General features: G+C 38.7%; 1 protein-coding gene and 1 pseudogene across 1 annotated transcript; one reads left to right on the top strand and one right to left on the bottom strand.

Moving 5' to 3' along the window:
• Positions 1-5425: 5425 nt before the first annotated feature.
• LOC121800698 lies at positions 5426-13334 on the bottom strand (annotated as a pseudogene).
• LOC121798718 (probably inactive leucine-rich repeat receptor-like protein kinase At5g06940) lies at positions 8713-11981 on the top strand. Its single transcript, XM_042197858.1, has 2 exons — positions 8713-11393; positions 11471-11981. The coding sequence occupies exons 1-2, from the start codon at positions 9110-9112 to the stop codon at positions 11830-11832; spliced, it is 2646 nt and encodes an 881-aa protein (XP_042053792.1). The 5' UTR covers positions 8713-9109; the 3' UTR covers positions 11833-11981.
• Positions 13335-17709: the final 4375 nt, after the last annotated feature.

The following is a 17709-nucleotide window of genomic DNA, read 5'->3' as shown; positions in this document are numbered from 1 at the left end:
GTGGGAGTGCTACGAGCATTTTCATCGATTAGACAGTCTAGTGGAACAAGGCTAGACCAAAGATTTTCAAAGAAGACTCTCGGGTTCAGATCGAGAAAGAATGCTCTGATACCACTCTGTCACGACCGCACTTGCTAAGGATAGCATAGTCGGAGAACCGTGACTAGGGGTGGGGGTATAAGAAACGGGGAAAGAATTAAGGGAAAATAAAATCAAACATTGGTTGCGAGACATGACTAATCAAGTGCTGATACATAGAAGAAAAGATACTCGATCATGAAAACTCAAGTATTTGTTTGTAAAAATTTCAAAATATCAGAGTTTTGAACAAAATAGACTTGAGTCTTTTAAAATGCACAACGGAAGCAAATGAACGCGGCTCCATGTATGAAGACATGAACCTCCGAGAGTCAAAATCTGACTGAATTAAATGTCTTGTCTCAATAGCACTTCCTCCACCACTTCGCTGCTCAACCTGCACATTTAGAAATATATGCAGGGCTGAGTACAAAAAGTACTCAGTGAACACATTGCCGAAAATACAAATATACTTTTGAAAATATTGTCAAGCCATCATCACAGTAACACCCAGCAGTTTTATTTAAAAGACCTGAGCTTACTAAAAATCTTTATTCGACTGCGCAGTCTAAGTTCTTTCCATTCTTTGCCATATCTGATCACATTGTGCCGTGGAGATGGTGTTCTCCCACGGTCCCCTTACATTCATGTGCCGGGAAGGTGGCCACCTTCCTCGATCACCTGCTCTGCCCAACATGTCAGAGGCAGCTTGTGTACACTAGTCCGAGCGGGGACACCACCCTCACTGGGACCCGAATTCGACTTATATCATCATTCATAATTCCTTTGGCCTTAGCCAAACAGATAGACATCATACAAAAACATTTATGGCAAAACAACATCTTTAAGAATCACGAACATGTGTTCGTGTTTTCATAAAATATGATTTGTATTTTTAGTATAGGAAAGCTCACCTCGATCGCTTAGTTCCCTTAACTTGAATCTTTCGTTCCGACTTTACTTGCGAACGTACCCTTTTGAAAATATCACAATAAGAAAATACTAATTTAGTTTTAAACTAATCTAATTAAATAAGAAAGAAAATCTCAAGGTTTAAACTAATCTATTATTATTGTTATTATTATTATTATTATTACTACTATTATTAGTTTTTTTTAACATTATTACTATTATTATTATATTATTTATTAAGAAGTTTATAAAACTTACATTATTTATTACTAGTCCGTTTTCTATTTTCGGCTCCGACTAAGTTGATATTCCATGCGTCACTATAAGTTTTACGTAAAACTATAACAACTCGGATCGCAACTAAATATCCCATCTTTCTTAAACAATTTATTTTAAGCCCAAAATAATTTAAATTCGAATCTGGGCCCTTCTTAATTATTTTTCTGTTGTACCAAATTATTCACAAGTAGTTGTTGGGCTCAATGTTTTTTTAATACGGCCCAAGTAATTAAATCAGAAGCCAAAATAAATGAGCCCAATTAAATGATGCACACTCAAATACCCTAGCACTTGTCTTTCTCCCTCATTTCACAAAATGCACACAGCCTCCCTCCCTTTCACACATCGCCACCGCCGCCGCCAGCCTCCCTCCGGTGCCGTCGTCGCACTACCGCCACTTCCGGCGGTGGTCCTTCTTCCTCCTCCTCTCTTTCTCCCTTCTCTCCCTCGGTTCCTCTCTTCACCGCCGGCATGCAGAGGCAGCGGCTTCGCCGCCCTCCTCCCGGCAATCCGGCCGTCTCCGAACAGCAGCGGATCGATGCTCCCTCTCTCTGTCAGTTCCTCTCTCTCTCTCTCTCTCTCTTTCTCTCTCCCTCTCTCCCCCTCTCCCTTCTCTTCTCTCCCTCGGCTATGCTCACGCCGCCGCCGCCGCTGTGCATGCTTAGGTGGCGGCTTCGGCCTCCTCCCGCCTTGCATAGCTGGCCATCGCCACAGCCGAGACCGCTGCCTTTCGCTGAACTCCCGAAAGGTAAGGTGTAATTGTTTAAATTTCTTCCTCTTTTATTTCAGTTTCTGAGGATTTAAAGTCTTAGATCTGAGGTTTTTTGGAATTTAATTTGCGAAGGTTGGTGAAATTAATGAAGAATCGGGGTGTGGGGCTGTCCTCGACGTCTCCGGGCTGCCAAAGAGCCATCGCCGAAAATCCGGCAAATTCTTATTCTAGAGATAAGTTTTTTTTTCATTCTCGGTAGTTAATTTAGGTGGTGGGATTTTAGTTGTTGTATTTACTGAATTTGACGAACTTGGATATTAGGGATCATGTCTACTTATTGCTTGGTATTGTTGGTGTCACTTAGGCAGATTCTAAATTTAAGATGTATGCATGATTCGTGTGTAAAGAGAAGGGGGTTCTTGGAGTTTACCTTTTGATGTGAAAAAGTGTTGGTGGATTGAGGACTTGATCCTACAATTACCTGCAACTCTCCCTCCTTTGTTCTTTGTGAATTTTTTTTAAAGTTTGATTATGATGTGGCTAGGTGAAAATGATTGTATGTATATATACATATACATTAAAAAAAATAGCTAGTGGCGTAGAGATGTAAGTGGCGTAAAGATGCATTATTCTTGTCAGAGAATAATCATTTCTTCTGCTATGCAATTTAATGTAGGCATCACTTATCCTTGCATTAAATGTTACGGATTCACTTATCCTTTCAGGATTTGCTCATATCTCTTTTTTTTATTTAATTATTTAAGTAATTATTTGAGTATTTATTTAATTGTTTATTTAATTGGTGTAGGTATAATCGGTTCAAGTTCGTGGCCGTCCGCGTTGAAGTACCCGATTTTCTTAGAACGTAGGATGTATTAAATTTTGTTGGATGACATCAAGATTATGGTTTTGGGATCTTATTTATTTATTTATTTATTTAAATTTTTTGTATTCATATAGGTGTATTATATATATTTGTGGATTATATTCACTTGTCTATCGTCAAACAAACAACGATGACAATCTATAGTAACTCAGATTTAATCGCATAAGAGTCACTTATATATGTAATTAAGCTAATAATATAGTTTCTAATAATATCGGCTTAGCGGGTCGTTACAATGCATTAGGCGGATTATCGTCTGCCACTATAGCCATGAGGATGATGCCCGATGCATCGTCCGCGCCCTATGCTTCATCCGCGGATGATAGGTATTGGAGGATGCATCGTCCGCGGTATCGTCCGCCCCACTGCGGGCGACGCGGACGATACCGCGGACAATGCAACGCGTTTTACATTTTTTTTAATTCTTCAAAATTTATATATATATACTCTTCCATTCACTCTTTCTTCCCATTCTCTCTATATCACTTATTACAAAATGAATTCCGGTGATATCCCAAGTTCGAATAGTCTGATGTTCGGTGGTGGTGCACGGTGGCCGGGTACAGACCCTGATGAATATCGGCCCTTCGACTCCAACACCCAGTACGATCCCGATTTCAGCTCTGATTCGTACGGGCTGTCAGACATGGAGCCGTCTCCCACCCGCGCCCCCCGCCCCACCCCGCGCCCGCGCCCGCGCCTCAGGCTCCGCCGCCCTCGCTGCCGCCTCGGGCTCGGCCACCAAGATGAAGCGGAACATGCAAAGAGCCCAGAAGTTGCCGCTTCCGGAGAAGAATGAAGAATTCGCCCCAAGGAGGACGAACTACAACCCGAATGAAATCATTGTCTTGACGAAGTGTTGGATTGATATTTTAGAGGACCCGGTGTTTGCCAACAACCAAAAGCAAATCGCGTATTGGGAGTGCATCGCTGATCGCTACAACGAGGCCAAGCCGGCGGCCGCCTACAACCGCTATAGGGAGCTGCTCCGCAAGCACTTGGATCAAGTGAAGAAGCATGTCAATTTGTTCTCATCGGAGTACAAGAAGTGCTTGAGGGAGCAGGGCAGCGGCGAGAGTTTGACTGATGTGCTCAATAGAGCACTTGCGTCGTACATTTCATTGTACGACGATTTCAAGCATTACAACTCCTGGCTCCTCTTAAAGGACAAACAGAAGTTCCAAGGAGGGATTCTGCCCCTATCGGCTGCGGCGAAGAGGACGAAGAACACCGCCGCCGGTGATTATACGAGCAGCGACAGCAGCGCACCTCCGATGGACCTCAACCAGCCGATGTACTAGGATGAGAGTTCCGGCACACCGATGTTCTCCCGGCGTCTCATTGGCAGCAAGGCTGCCAAGAACAAGGGCAAGGCGAAGACGACATCCTCACAAGCCCCCGCCCCGACCCCGGCCCCGACTTCGGCTACGGGACATGCCTACGCGGAGTTGGTGGCGGCCGCCAACCGGAGGACGTTGTTGGACACGGACCACGCCCTCAGGCAGTGCGAGGACCCGGGCGAAGCCGAATACTTCAAGTGGATGATCGATGATCTGCGCCGCAAATTGGGAATGATGTAGAGTATGCCATTTTTATCTGTAGTGAACTTGTTTTTTATTTCTAACTTTAGTAACTTTTTTTTTAATCATGTAGTGTAGGATTTGCCTTTAAATCGTGGTGTTTTTTTTTTATTATTTTGCATGACATATTTGAAAACATAAAATTAATTAATAAAATAGTAGTGAAAACTATAGAGTGGACTTTAGGGCGTCCCACTGCAGGTGCAAGGTAGGAGGATAGAATGGTGATGTGACGGAGCATAGGGCGCCCTATAGGGCGGCCCCCATTGTGGATGCTCATGATTTCTAGAGTTTTTTTGCTGATATTAACCCTTGTTTGAGCACAGAAGATTCACTTATTCAACTTTGGTTGTTTAGTTTCATGTCATATACTTCTTTCTTGTTCTACAAAAAATAGTCTCATCTTTTCATTTTAATCCATTCACTAAAATCAGTCTCATGTCAAAAAATACAAGCTTTTCATGATTAATTATCCTACTTTACCTATTTTTATATTCATCTCATCTACTTAATCTTTTTTTTTCTACTTTGCTCACTTTCTCCAATCTATATTTACTAATTTTATATTAAAATTCATGTGGTCTATTAAAAGAAGACTATTTATACGGACAAATGGATACATGACTTTCACAAATTCACATTCCACCGACTAAATGATTTCAATGAGACATAAAAGAAACACAAAAAAGATAGCTTTTTCTAAATTGAATATTGCTAGTTTATATTGTAACATTCACAAGAGAATTAATCATATGCCCTGTAGTTATTTTATTCACAGTGAAACAATTTACAAATATGTTCTGCTGAACAATAATGATATTTGTAAGTAATTATTTGCCAGATTTTCATGTGGAATCAATCATAGGGTGCGATAATGCTACTAAATGAAAGTAGTCAGAAAATTAATGATAAAAAGCAAACCATAAAATTCACTGCATCTTTCTTAATTATGAATTTTGTTGCTACATATAAGTTGCACTACCCTACATATATGCAGTGTTCAATTAATTCATAATTGTAGCCTATAACGCATGGCATTGTCAATAAAGATAGCAATATTAAAGTTACGTGTTTTTTGTCTTCTCCATTTTTCTTTTCACATAAATAAAACTATCACTTCATTCAATACTAATCAATAAGAGAAGTAATTTCGTATTGTTTGACTTTTGTCTCTCTAAATAGAGGGGAGGGATGATATAATAGTATGAGATAAAATTATCGGTGAAGTGAAGAGTAGTGTATTTGTCTGGATAATAGTAGATCTATCTATATCTTCATAATACACTCCTGTCATATTCACTCTATATTAAACTTGTGGATAAAATATGAAATATCTAAATTATGAATATTATATTTTGTGTATACATTGGCCATATCAATTAGTTTACCTTCAAATTGGATGTAATCATGTAATATGTCTTGGGTCTTTGGTAAAAGTAGGAAACTATCATCAGTGGTAAGGACAAAGAGCAACTCTTAAAGAGTGAATGTTAAGTGGTGAATAGGCACCCACAATTTGTTACTTCTGTTAGCACCGTCGACTGCAACATTAGTTTGATATTGCCCGTTTTGGGTCAAGCCGCACGGATTTGTTTTTGGGTCACTCCCAAAAGGCCTCAAACTAATTGGGGTTAGACATGAATTATATACACCTTCCAACTCACCTTCCAACTTTCCTCCCTCATCCGATGTAGGATGGGTTTGTAACCCAACAAACCTCCCCTCAAACCGAGACCACATCGGGAATGCAATCGACACGAACATGGGTCGTTCCAGCCCTGGCCCCTGGGTCTACTGGCACGACTCTACCTCGAGTCCTTTAGGGCCCAACCCTAACCGAAGCTCATCCAGGCACGACCCAAAACCACCTGGCTCTGATACCACTTGTTAGGACCGTCGACTGCAACATTAGTTTGATATTGTCCGCTTTGGGTCAAGCCGCACGGATTTGTTTTTGGATCACTCCCAAAAGGCCTCAAACTAATTGGGGTTGGACAGGAATTATATACACCTTCCAACTTCTCTCTCTCATCCGATGTGGGACTGGTTTGTAACCCAACAAACCTCCCCTTAAACCGAGACCACATTGGGAACGCTGTCGACACGAACATGGGTCGTTCCAGCCCTGGCCCCTGGGTCATCCTGGGCCCGACTCTAACTCTGAGTCCTTCAGGGACCGACCCTAACCGGGGCTCATCCAGGCACGACTCATAGCCACCTGGGCTCTGATACCACTTGTTAGGATCGTCGACTGCAACATTAGTTTGATATTGTCCGCTTTGAGTCAAGCCCACACGGATTTGTTTTTGGGTCACTCCCAAAAGGCCTCAAACTAATTGGGGTTGGACAGGAATTATATACACCTTCCAACTCATCTTCCAACTTTCCTCCCTCATCCGATATAGGATGAGTTTGTAACCCAACAACTTCTATTGAATCTAAATGGAAGGGTGTATGAATGAATTGAAACACACAATAAATAGAGGAACTCCGAGAATATATAGGTATGTGAATGCATATTCAATTATAGTTTCGCATATTTGATAGATGCTACTTATACTAACAAGATATCATCTTTTTTTTTGTCGCTCATCTCGTAAGAACTTTAAGATTAAGCCTGTAATTAACTTGACGCAAGTCTAAATTGAGTTATCCTGGTTAGTTTTTTAGAAAAAATGTGAGAGAGGGAGGGACTCCTAAGAAGTTTTTCAGATAGAGTGTGTAAGGATGAAACACACTATAAAGATTTGTGTTGGCATGTGGAATTACAACTATCAATTTAAGGATCGAACTGTTACATTGAGGGTATAGAAGTTTTATAATCGAAGAGAAATGTTTTGAGTATGAAATTATAGCAGTCTACCTTGAGTTCAAGATTATACCATGTTCATGGGAATTTTCGTAATTACCTGAATTTTTTTAGTATTACGTCAAAGCAAACATAGTATAAGGAGTATTATGAATTTCACTTGTTGGTAAGGTTTGTAGATTTGTTGTCGCGTACGTTTCAAATATCATTTTGCATCTGATATATTTATTTCTTATCATGTTAATTAATTTGTGATAGCTTTGTGTTTTACATGTATATTTCCTCCGTCTCACTAAAGATAACCCACTTTCGTTTTTTTGTTTGTCCCAACATAGATGACATATTACTATAAATAAACACACTTTTATCTCTATTTTATTTTATCTCTTACTTTATTATCTACTCCCTCCGTCCCGCACTACTTGCACGTATTTCCTTTTTGGGCGTCTCAAGTTACTTGCACTCTTTCCATTTTTAGTATAAATTTTCACCTACAGCCGTCATTTTTTACTTTCCTATACACTCATTCCTTAATCTCCGTGCCGAAAAGGAAATGAGCGAGTAACTCGAGACGGAGGGAGTATAATTTATACATAAAATAAAATTATATAAATTCTCATGACGCCCAAGAAAAAGATCATCTTACTTGGGACATCAAACAAAAAGTTAATAAATAAATAAATAACATCAAACAAAAAGTTAATAAATAAATAAATAAATCAAGTGTATGTTGTCTTTACGTGAAGAAGCTAGAGGAATTCACGGATACGCAATAATATAGCTCGTCTTTTAATCACATTTCTGTCACAAGACTGTTAATTATTTTATTTTATTTTCACTTTATTTTTGAGCCGTTTTTTAATTACTATTAGTATTTCGTAATTTTTCTTGCTTATTCACAAATTCGTTTTTGCCCGAATTTGAATAAATTTGGTAACAGTAATTTCTTTTGATGATCTATTTAATTGCTTTCCTTACTACCTATAAGTCCCCTCCGAGCTTTTCTATATTGCATCTCATTTTCAAACTATTCTTTTAGTTTGAGCATAATCAAGTATTTCTTGAATTTGCATAAAATCAACAGATATGCTTATATCATTATATGCCCTTGACATAGATGCAAAATTGCGAAATTTAATAGTAGTAGAAAGTTCATTTCTGAAAGTCAAAAAAATCACGGATTTTTCATGAAATAAATCAATAATACTATTATAGGTTGGTGTAAGGTCAAATCCTATAGACACGGAACAAGAACAAAATCCCTAAATTTGTATGACTAGATGTCGCATTGGATTCCTTATTTTGAGAAATATAATGTCAAAGCAAACCACCGTTTATTTCTGCAAAATTAGAAAACATAGCTTCCTTTCTGAAATCCATGCGCCAAAGCCAAACCTCTATTTATGAAAGTTCTCTTTCTCAGACACACATCCTTGGATGCTCGACCTTTTTTTTGTTTGAGCTGTCATCCTTATTAAATTGGTCATGATTCCAAAACCTTTGAAATTTAGTTAATTTTACAATATGATGATTGTAGTTATATCTAGTAATCAAACAAAATAAGTTAAATTTTGCTAATCTTTGTTTCTTGTCTCCATTGACTTCGTAGCCTTCAAAAAGGGTCCAACTCCAAGCTGTATTAGCTTTATGTTGACTAGGTGCGGTTGAAAACAACAATTCATTCGTTCTCAAATCTCAGTATTCCTATCTCCATATATTAATTGCATTCTCTCCCGCAAATCTCTATACCAACATTGAAACATTCCAAACACTACTGTAATGAAAAAAAAATCTGAAATCCCTTAAGCGAAGTAGCACCAAACCCTCACTCACTCTCTCCCCTCCAATTTCCAATGGCCACCGCCTGCACCCACTATCTCTTTCTCTCACTATCATTCTCACTTCTTCTTCTCACCTCAGCAGTTTCTGAGCCAGAAATCTTGCTCCAGTTCAAGAACTCCATTGATGACCCTTTGAACATTCTATCTGGCTGGTCCAACGCTTCATCACTTCACCATTGTAACTGGACTGGGGTTTCTTGCACAAATGCAGCTCCATTTCTGGTTACTTCTCTCAATCTTCAAAGCTCGAATCTTTCTGGTGAAATCTCTGCTTCCATATGCAACCTTCCTAGCCTTGCTCATCTCAATCTTGCTAATAACTTCTTTAACCAGCCTATCCCACTCCACCTCTCTGAATGTGAGTCTTTGGTAACTTTGAATGTCAGTGACAATCTCATTTGGGGCACAATCCCACAGCAAATTTCTCAGTTTAAGACTTTGGAGATTCTGGATTTCAGCAGAAATCACATTGAGGGAGAAATCCCAGCAAATATTGGCTTGCTGCAACAGCTTAGAGTTCTTGACTTGGGCAGCAACTTGCTCTCAGGTAGTGTTCCTGTGGTTTTTGAGAATTTTAGTGAGCTTGTGGTTCTTGATTTGTCACATAATACATTCTTGGTTAGTCAAATTCCTGTTGCTATTGGTGAGCTAAGTAAACTTGAGCAGCTTTCGTTGCAAAGCTCTGGTTTTTATGGTGAAATACCAGATCTTTTTAGTGGGTTGAAGAGTTTGATGGTTTTAGACCTTTCTCAAAATAATCTCACTGGTGTTTTGCCTCAGATTGAGTTGTTACTCCCAAATTTAGTTTCTTTTGATGTTTCACAAAACAAGCTTTCTGGGCCATTTCCTGATGGGGTTTGTGAAGCTAAGGGTCTCGTGAGTTTGAGTTTGCACACAAATTTCTTTAATGGATTGGTGCCAAATGATTTGATCAGTGAATGCAAGAATCTTGAGAGGTTTGAGGTTCATAACAATGGTTTTAGTGGAAACTTTCCTTCTTGGTTGTGGTCACTGCCTAAAATCAAGCTCATCAGAGCTGAAAACAATATGTTTAGTGGTGAAATCCCTGATTCGATCTCACAAGCTGCTCAGCTTGAGCATGTTCAGATCGATAACAACAGTTTTACCAGCCGGTTTCCTCAGGGCGTTGGCAGAGTTCGAAGCTTGTACAGATTCTCTGCCTCATTGAATCGTTTGTATGGAGATCTCCCTCCGAATTTCTGTGATTCGCCTGTCATGAGCATCATCAACCTCTCCCACAACTCTCTCTCCGGGAGGATTCCGGAGGTGAAAAACTGTAGGAAGCTGGTGTCGTTGTCTTTGGCGAGCAACAGTTTTGTAGGTGAGATCCCTGAATCTCTGGCTGATCTTCCTGTGCTAACATACCTGGATCTTTCTGAAAACAATCTGACTGGTTTAATTCCTCATGAGCTTGAAAAGCTCAAGCTTGCTCTCTTTAATGTGTCTTTCAACAAGCTATCTGGCAGAGTTCCGGCCTCGTTGATTTCAGGCCTGCCAGCCTCGTATTTAGAGGGAAACGCCGGGTTATGTGGGCCGGGGCTTCCCCATGGTTGTTTAGGTGATGACAAGCCAAAGCTCAAACCATCCAGCTTCGCTAAACTGACCTGTGCTTTAGTTATTATAACCCTAGCTTTTGCCCTTTTAGTCTTGGCGTTTGGATTCTATCTAATGAGGTCGCACAAGCAGAGAGCTCAGTTAGGGATGTGGAGATCAGTGTTCTTTTACCCACTTAGAGTCACTGAGCACGACTTGCTTTTGTCGATGGATGAGAAGACAGCCCGTGGTGGTGGTGGGGATATCGGGAGGGTCTATGTTATCACCTTACCAAGTGGTGAGCTTGTTGCTGTGAAGAAGATACTGAATTTTGCCAGCCAGTCTTCAAAAGCTCTGCAAAATGAGGTCAAGACTCTAGCAAAGATCAGACACAAAAACATTGTGAAGATTCTTGGTTTCTGCCACTCTGATGATTCCATATTCTTGATATATGAGTACCTGCCAAAGGGAAGCCTCGGTGATCTTCTTGGAAAACCCGACCTCGATTTTCCATGGAGTTTGAGGCTCAAGATTGCCATCGGCATTGCTCAAGGACTGGTTTATCTTCACAAGGATTACCTCCCACATTTGCTGCATAGAAATTTGAAGTCGAACAACGTGCTTCTTGATGCTGATTTCCAGCCAAAGCTCACGGATTTTTCCTTGGACAGGATCATCGGAGAGAACGTATTTCAGTCAGTAGTTTCTTCAGAACCTGCAACATCCTGCTATTTGGCACCAGGTATTAAGCAATTCTCTTAGATGCTGGCTTTTGGTTTTACGTTGTTGGCTGATTTTTTCTCATATTGTATTGAGCAGAATATGGTCACACAAAGAAGGCCACGGAGCAGATTGACACATACAGCTTTGGTGTCGTCCTGTTAGAGCTCCTAACAGGTCGACTAGCAGTAGAAACGGAACCGGAGGATCCTACACTTGACGTTGTGAAGTGGGTAAGAAGAAAGATCAACATAACCAATGGCTCCCTCAAAGTTCTTGATCCCAATATCTCAAGATCCTCCCAGCATTTGCAGCAGATGCTCGAAGCCCTAGAAATTGGGCTACGTTGCACTTGTGTGATGCCGGAGAAGAGGCCATCAATGGCTGAAGTTGTCAAAGCACTCCAGTCACTTGAAACCACTACTTTTCAAGGTTTGGAGTTGTCTGCTGATGTTGCTTAGTTCAGTTCCTGTCTGAACCTGTGTTCACATCCTCATTCTGTCAATGTTTTGAAACAAGGGAAGCTTGTATTTTGGTTTGATCTTTTCTGATCAATGTAATATAATCTTGTCTGCCTATGCATAATTATATATAAAGAACTTTGACATAACTTTAGCATCAATATTGCTAGTTATTATATAATTTATGTAGTGTGTCTCTGCATTAAATAGACAGAGCAACACAATAAGCAAAACACCACTACAACCAATATGCTAATTTAGTATGATCAAATAGCTTTATATTGGTTGAGCTTCGTTTTAATATCATCAGCCTTCCCCCTCACATCACCACCACCATCTTCCACCACGACATGATTGATGACTGCAGCAGCGGTTTCTGCATTCAGCCTCCCATCTCTGTCTCTCAACACCTCCGTCCCCAAACTAACCTCCTCGACTAGCCTAGCATTAATGGGCTGGTCCAGATGCATTGGTACCGCGATGATAGGAACTCCAAACTTCAAGCTCTCCATCACAGAGTTCCAACCGCAGTGGCCAACAAGCCCTTCCACATTTCCATGTACTAGGACTTTTCTGTGGCGCCCAACCTTCTATAATCTTACCCCTATCAACAACCTTTGCAAGAAATCCTTCTGGAAACTTCTTTTCAAGACAACCATTGCGCATGACACCTTCCGGAAACCTCACAACCCAAATAAAGTTAACTTTGGATAGCAGCAAGCCAAGAGCAATCCCATCCATGTCTTCCTTACTAAGGAAGTACTCACTCCCGAATGAGACAAAGACCGTCGATTTCGCCTCTTTCTTGTCCAGCCACGACAGCACCTCTGAGTTCCCAGCATCATCTATAGAGGGCTTTTGAACAAGAGGGCCAACAGGAACAAACCTCTTTCCAGTCAAACCAGACACATAATCAATGTATCTCCCTTCAATACCTCTAAACCCCTTGATTAGAACAATCTTGCAAGACTTGTTAACTCCTACAGAGCCCTTCTCTCTCTCTCTTTACAGTCCCTAGCATTCGCCAACAACTCATCCATGAAACGAGACTCGCGTGTAGTCATGAAACCTGATGTTCTTGTAAGGGAACTCAGTGTCTGGATTCTTGAAGTGGTGGAACATGACAGAGCTACTAGTGATGAATAAAAGATGGGATGTTTTCAGCTTCGGCAAGCAGAGGGGGCCATGGCTGAAGGAAATCGAAAATGAGCAGATCAGGCTTCAATTGTTTTCGACGGATTTGTCAAAAGCCTCCTTCAGCTTGACCATAAGGTGGGGTGGGAGGCCATTGGTGGTGTGCAACTTCTCAGGGAGCTCGGATGAAACCTCTTAGGAAAGGGGAACTAGTTGTATGAAGTTTTGAGAAGTTTTGTTTTGGATGGAAGTGAGTGTGGTGTGGCTTGAGTGGTGCACAAGTATATGAAGAAGCTTTTTGTTGTGAGTTTTTTTGGCCATAGCTTAACCATGATAATACGGGGGCTTTGGTTTTTGGTGGAATTCATTTCTTTATAAAATACAGACTTTAAGCAGCTGTTATGAGTTGTAGCAGATGATCGAAACATGGACAATTTCTATGTATTTATGCATTTCTCTATGTCTTGATTGTCAGTGAACAATAGTGCAAAAGATAGCATCTATCCTAATCTAAAGTGCAAGTTGGGTGAAAAAACTTTGATATCCTTTTTGGAGGAAAAATAGAAAGATGGAGTGGCTTCAATCCAAAAACAATTTTTGAAGGCAAAAACAATTGGACAAATAATGATCCAATAAAATGCTAGCTTCTTGAAGAAGTTTTAAAACACATTTAAATAGAGCAATACCATTAATTATTTTTTATGATTAAATTATTAAATTTATATATTAATTAGCCTTATATTTGGGTTTAAAATGTAATAGAGAGTTTAATTTATCCTCCGTTCATTTAAGTTAAAATTTAGATTTAATCCTTTATTGCAATACTTTTTCTCCGAATTAATTCACAAGCTAAACGACAACACAAATATGTAATGTTTACAATTTTCATCCTATATTTACTCAATTAAAGTTTTTAATTCTTATATTTTAATTCACCTCTAATTAATTAAATAATACTACTAAATTTATAGATTAAATTATGGAATAAGATGAAATTATATATATATATAGAGAGAGAGGTGTGATCAAATACAAACTCCTATCTATAATACAAACTACAAACTGATGTCAACAGAGTGTACAAATTCTGTCGACGGGGGCTGATGTCAACAGGGGCTGATGTCAACGGAGTGTACAAATTCTGTCAACGGGGGGACTGATGTCAACGGAGTGTACAAAATCTGTCAACGGGGGCTGATGTCAACGGAGTGTACAAATTCTGTCAACGGGGGTGTACAAATTCTGATTGTTCGATGTCAACGGAGTGTACAGATTTGTAGGAAATGTTGACATTAGAAAAATCTCTTATATTAACCGTTGATTAATTGTATTAAGTGAGTAGATTAAAGTTTGTATAGTTTGTATTATAGATGGTTTGTAGTTTATCACACGCCTATATATAGGTGTGATCAAATACAAACTCCCATTTATAATGCAAACTACAAACTGTAATCACACACCATCTTTGTAACTAATCTACGGCTGTTAGGAGGTTACAAATTCGATGTCACCGGGCAATACAATTTATGTCAGCGGGGGGTGTATATGGAAATCGTTTTTTGCAAGCAGTTACATACATCCTCATTTCACTCCAATGTCAACATATTATTTAATTATGTTGTTTCCCTAGAATGAAAGTCAACAAGGTTTTTTTCCTATAATCAAACCCTCCACTGAATGTCAATATGTGGGACCAAGTTAAGCAATGTCAACAACAGCATCAAATGTCAACAAGGTTAATAAATGTCAACAATGTCAATATATTATTGTAATATGTTGTTTCTCTAAATTTTTTCTCAACATGGATTTTTTCCTATAATCAAACCCTCAACACAGAATGTCAATATGTAGACCAATTATAGCAACAACAGTAACAAATGTCAACAAGGTCACTCAATGTTTATAGCAATAGCAACACCATGTCATAATGAAACCTGTTCAAAATGAAGTACATTGAACGAATCAAATTGGAGAGAATACCAATACCAAGTTGACTCAGTTGAAACAAATTCCTAATGTTGGTAATTCATTTAACAGAGCGACAGGTTATCAAGCCAAAAGTTCTCAATATCAATATCCAAAAACTACCATTACCATTTGAAAAAAAAGACCATCAACTTCAAATCAACTCATTTCATCTTGCTTCTCTTCCTGGCAGGCTGATTGCATTGCTCGTTGCTGGGAGCCTTGTTCAACATGCCATTCACTTGCCGCGCATAATCTGTTATGAAAGTAGGCGTCACGTTGATGTAATGACTCATGTAGGACAAGAACCTTTCTTTGGCAATGTTGAACGGTGCAAGGAGCATGTTCTTGCAACACCTCCCCCTCAAAATCTGCAGAATCCTCACACTAGCACCTTGAAGACCAATAGCCTTTAAATTGTCAAGGTTACCCTTGTGTCTCATCAGGAATATTGCCGAGTCATTAGTGGCCTGGGTTGTCTTCCAGGGCAAGTCCAACAGTCGGGTTCTTTGCTCATTCATTATTACTTCACACATTGCGTTCAGTCCCTTCGACTTGAGATAAAAACCGAGAAAATTCCTCTGCAAAAAAAGGCAAGGGTTAACGTAAGCTCTTTCATGTCAGCCCTGATCCATTGGCAAGCTGTAATGTCAGCGTAAACAACAGTGACAAAGGGAATGCAGCGATATCAACTACTCCTCATTCTCATCAATGAACACAAATGTAGAATGACTACAAAAATGCATCCAACCATTTCTACACAAATGTCAGTGACCACATACAGCAAAACTAGAAATGTTAATAAATATTAATGTGAATGTAAATTTTCAACTAGAAATGTCAATAAATATCAATGAGAGCACCCACAGAAATGTCAACGAGTAATGCAAATTACAGCACCGAATAGAAGATTTAATTCATATTATTTCAATGTCAACGACATCTTACATCATATTATACATATAATTTCAATGTCAACACCATATAATTTCAATGTCAACACCATATTATTTCAAAGACCAACAAAAAAAAAACCAAAAAAACAAAAATAATGTCAATAACACATTCCACCGCTCATAGTCAAACGGTCACTCTGGCATGAAAACACATACAACAAATTAAGAAATGTTAATGTGCATTTTCAACTAGTCATTTGTTAAAAAATATCAACTAGTCATTTGTTAAAAAATATCAATGTACCATGTGTATTGAAACACTGAAAGTTGCAAAAGATCAATGAGAGCAGCAACATTAGTATTCCATTCTGTGGTGACAGCATATTTCAACGACAAAATATTAGTAGATAATGTCAGCAGCATGTTTCAACCTGGCATGTCAGCACATAATGTCAATATGCATCACTGAGAGCACCCACAAAAGATCAATGAGAACACCCAAAAAAATGTCAATGAGTAATGTCGATTACAGCACCAAATAAAAGACTTAATTCATATTATTTCAATGTCTACGCCATCTAATATCATATTTTACATAGTATTTCAATGTCAACACCGTGTTTCAACCCCATTCATCCTAAAATTTCAAAAAAATTATGAAAAAAATTCACAATAATGGGATTTCAATTCCAACCCCAAAACAAAAGAAAAAATAACAGGGCGGGGGTTGGCTAGGTGATTCGCGTGGAATTCTCAACAAAACAAACAAAAAAAATGAACTATAAAGCGAAAATCCGTGTGGGCGTTATGGTTTCTCAATAGAACGCACTTAAATCAACTCTAAATGTCAATTAAAAGGGGGAAAAGTAGTTAATTGCACCAAAATAAAACAGAATTACAGGTCTAATAGTAGAGGACTGAAAATTGCATAATTAAAAAAATGTCACCACGGTTTTGAACTAGGGTTTTTCCGTTGGATTTCTGACCTTCGACTGACTCAACAGACTACTTTATCAACAAAATCACGGGAATAAAAAATGTCACCACAGTTTTAATCTAGGGTTCTCGACGGATAACTCACATTCGGTTGACTCAGCACGACGTCGAACAAAACTCATGTCGCCGGGACCGAGAGCTCGCTTCAACACCGCCGATGAATTGATTACTCCGCCACACACGATTCGGTCCAATTCAGAGAAGAGTCGAAAAGGTGGAATTGGGGGAAAGAAAGAGAGGAGACGTTAATAGTAATGGGCGTTGAAACGACGAAATTAACGGGATTTCATAATCTCAACAAAATTAATGATATCAGCTTATTTCTTTTGACCCTAAAATACCCTCTCCTGACTGATTTATAGGAAAACGTTGACATTTGAAGATCCCATATATTAAGACCGTATATTAATTATAAATTGTGGCTGATATTTAAGTTTGTAGTTTGTACACTAAAGGAGTTTGTAGTATATCACGCCCCTATATATATATATATATATATATATATATATATATATATATATATATATATATATATAATTAAATCTAACTTTTAAAGTTTGTATAACTTCTTAATATAAAGAGTAGTGTAAATTGTCACATTATTCAAAACAAACAAGATGCATAAAATATTATCGTTATTTTAAGTGATAATTTACTTTTTATACGTATATGTGGCGGGAAGTAAGAAATTTATTCTTTCCAATACAAAAAATTCATTTAGTCTTTGGCCATGTATATCAAGTTATGCTATGGTCTGAAATTAAATGGAAGAAATAAATAATTAACTAAAGTGTGATTATTGGATAATACAAATTTTCTAACTTGACTTCTCAAAGAAGTTTTAAATTTATATGATATAAATCATTCATATATTTAATGTGGATAT

Source organism: Salvia splendens, chromosome 4, assembly GCF_004379255.2.
Source record: "Salvia splendens isolate huo1 chromosome 4, SspV2, whole genome shotgun sequence".
Taxonomy (NCBI): Eukaryota; Viridiplantae; Streptophyta; class Magnoliopsida; order Lamiales; family Lamiaceae; genus Salvia; species Salvia splendens.
The sequence above is the reverse complement of the archived record's forward strand: the minus strand, read 5'-3'. Positions and strand labels throughout refer to the sequence as shown.

Bases quoted from the DNA above. Each gene is read 5' to 3' on its own strand.
- LOC121798718 (XM_042197858.1), top strand. From the start codon at position 9,110: ATGGCCACCGCCTGCACCCACTATCTCTTTCTCTCACTATCATTCTCA. The intron at 11,394-11,470 runs GTATTAAGCAAT...TGTATTGAGCAG, and splicing joins ATCCTGCTATTTGGCACCAG to AATATGGTCACACAAAGAAG.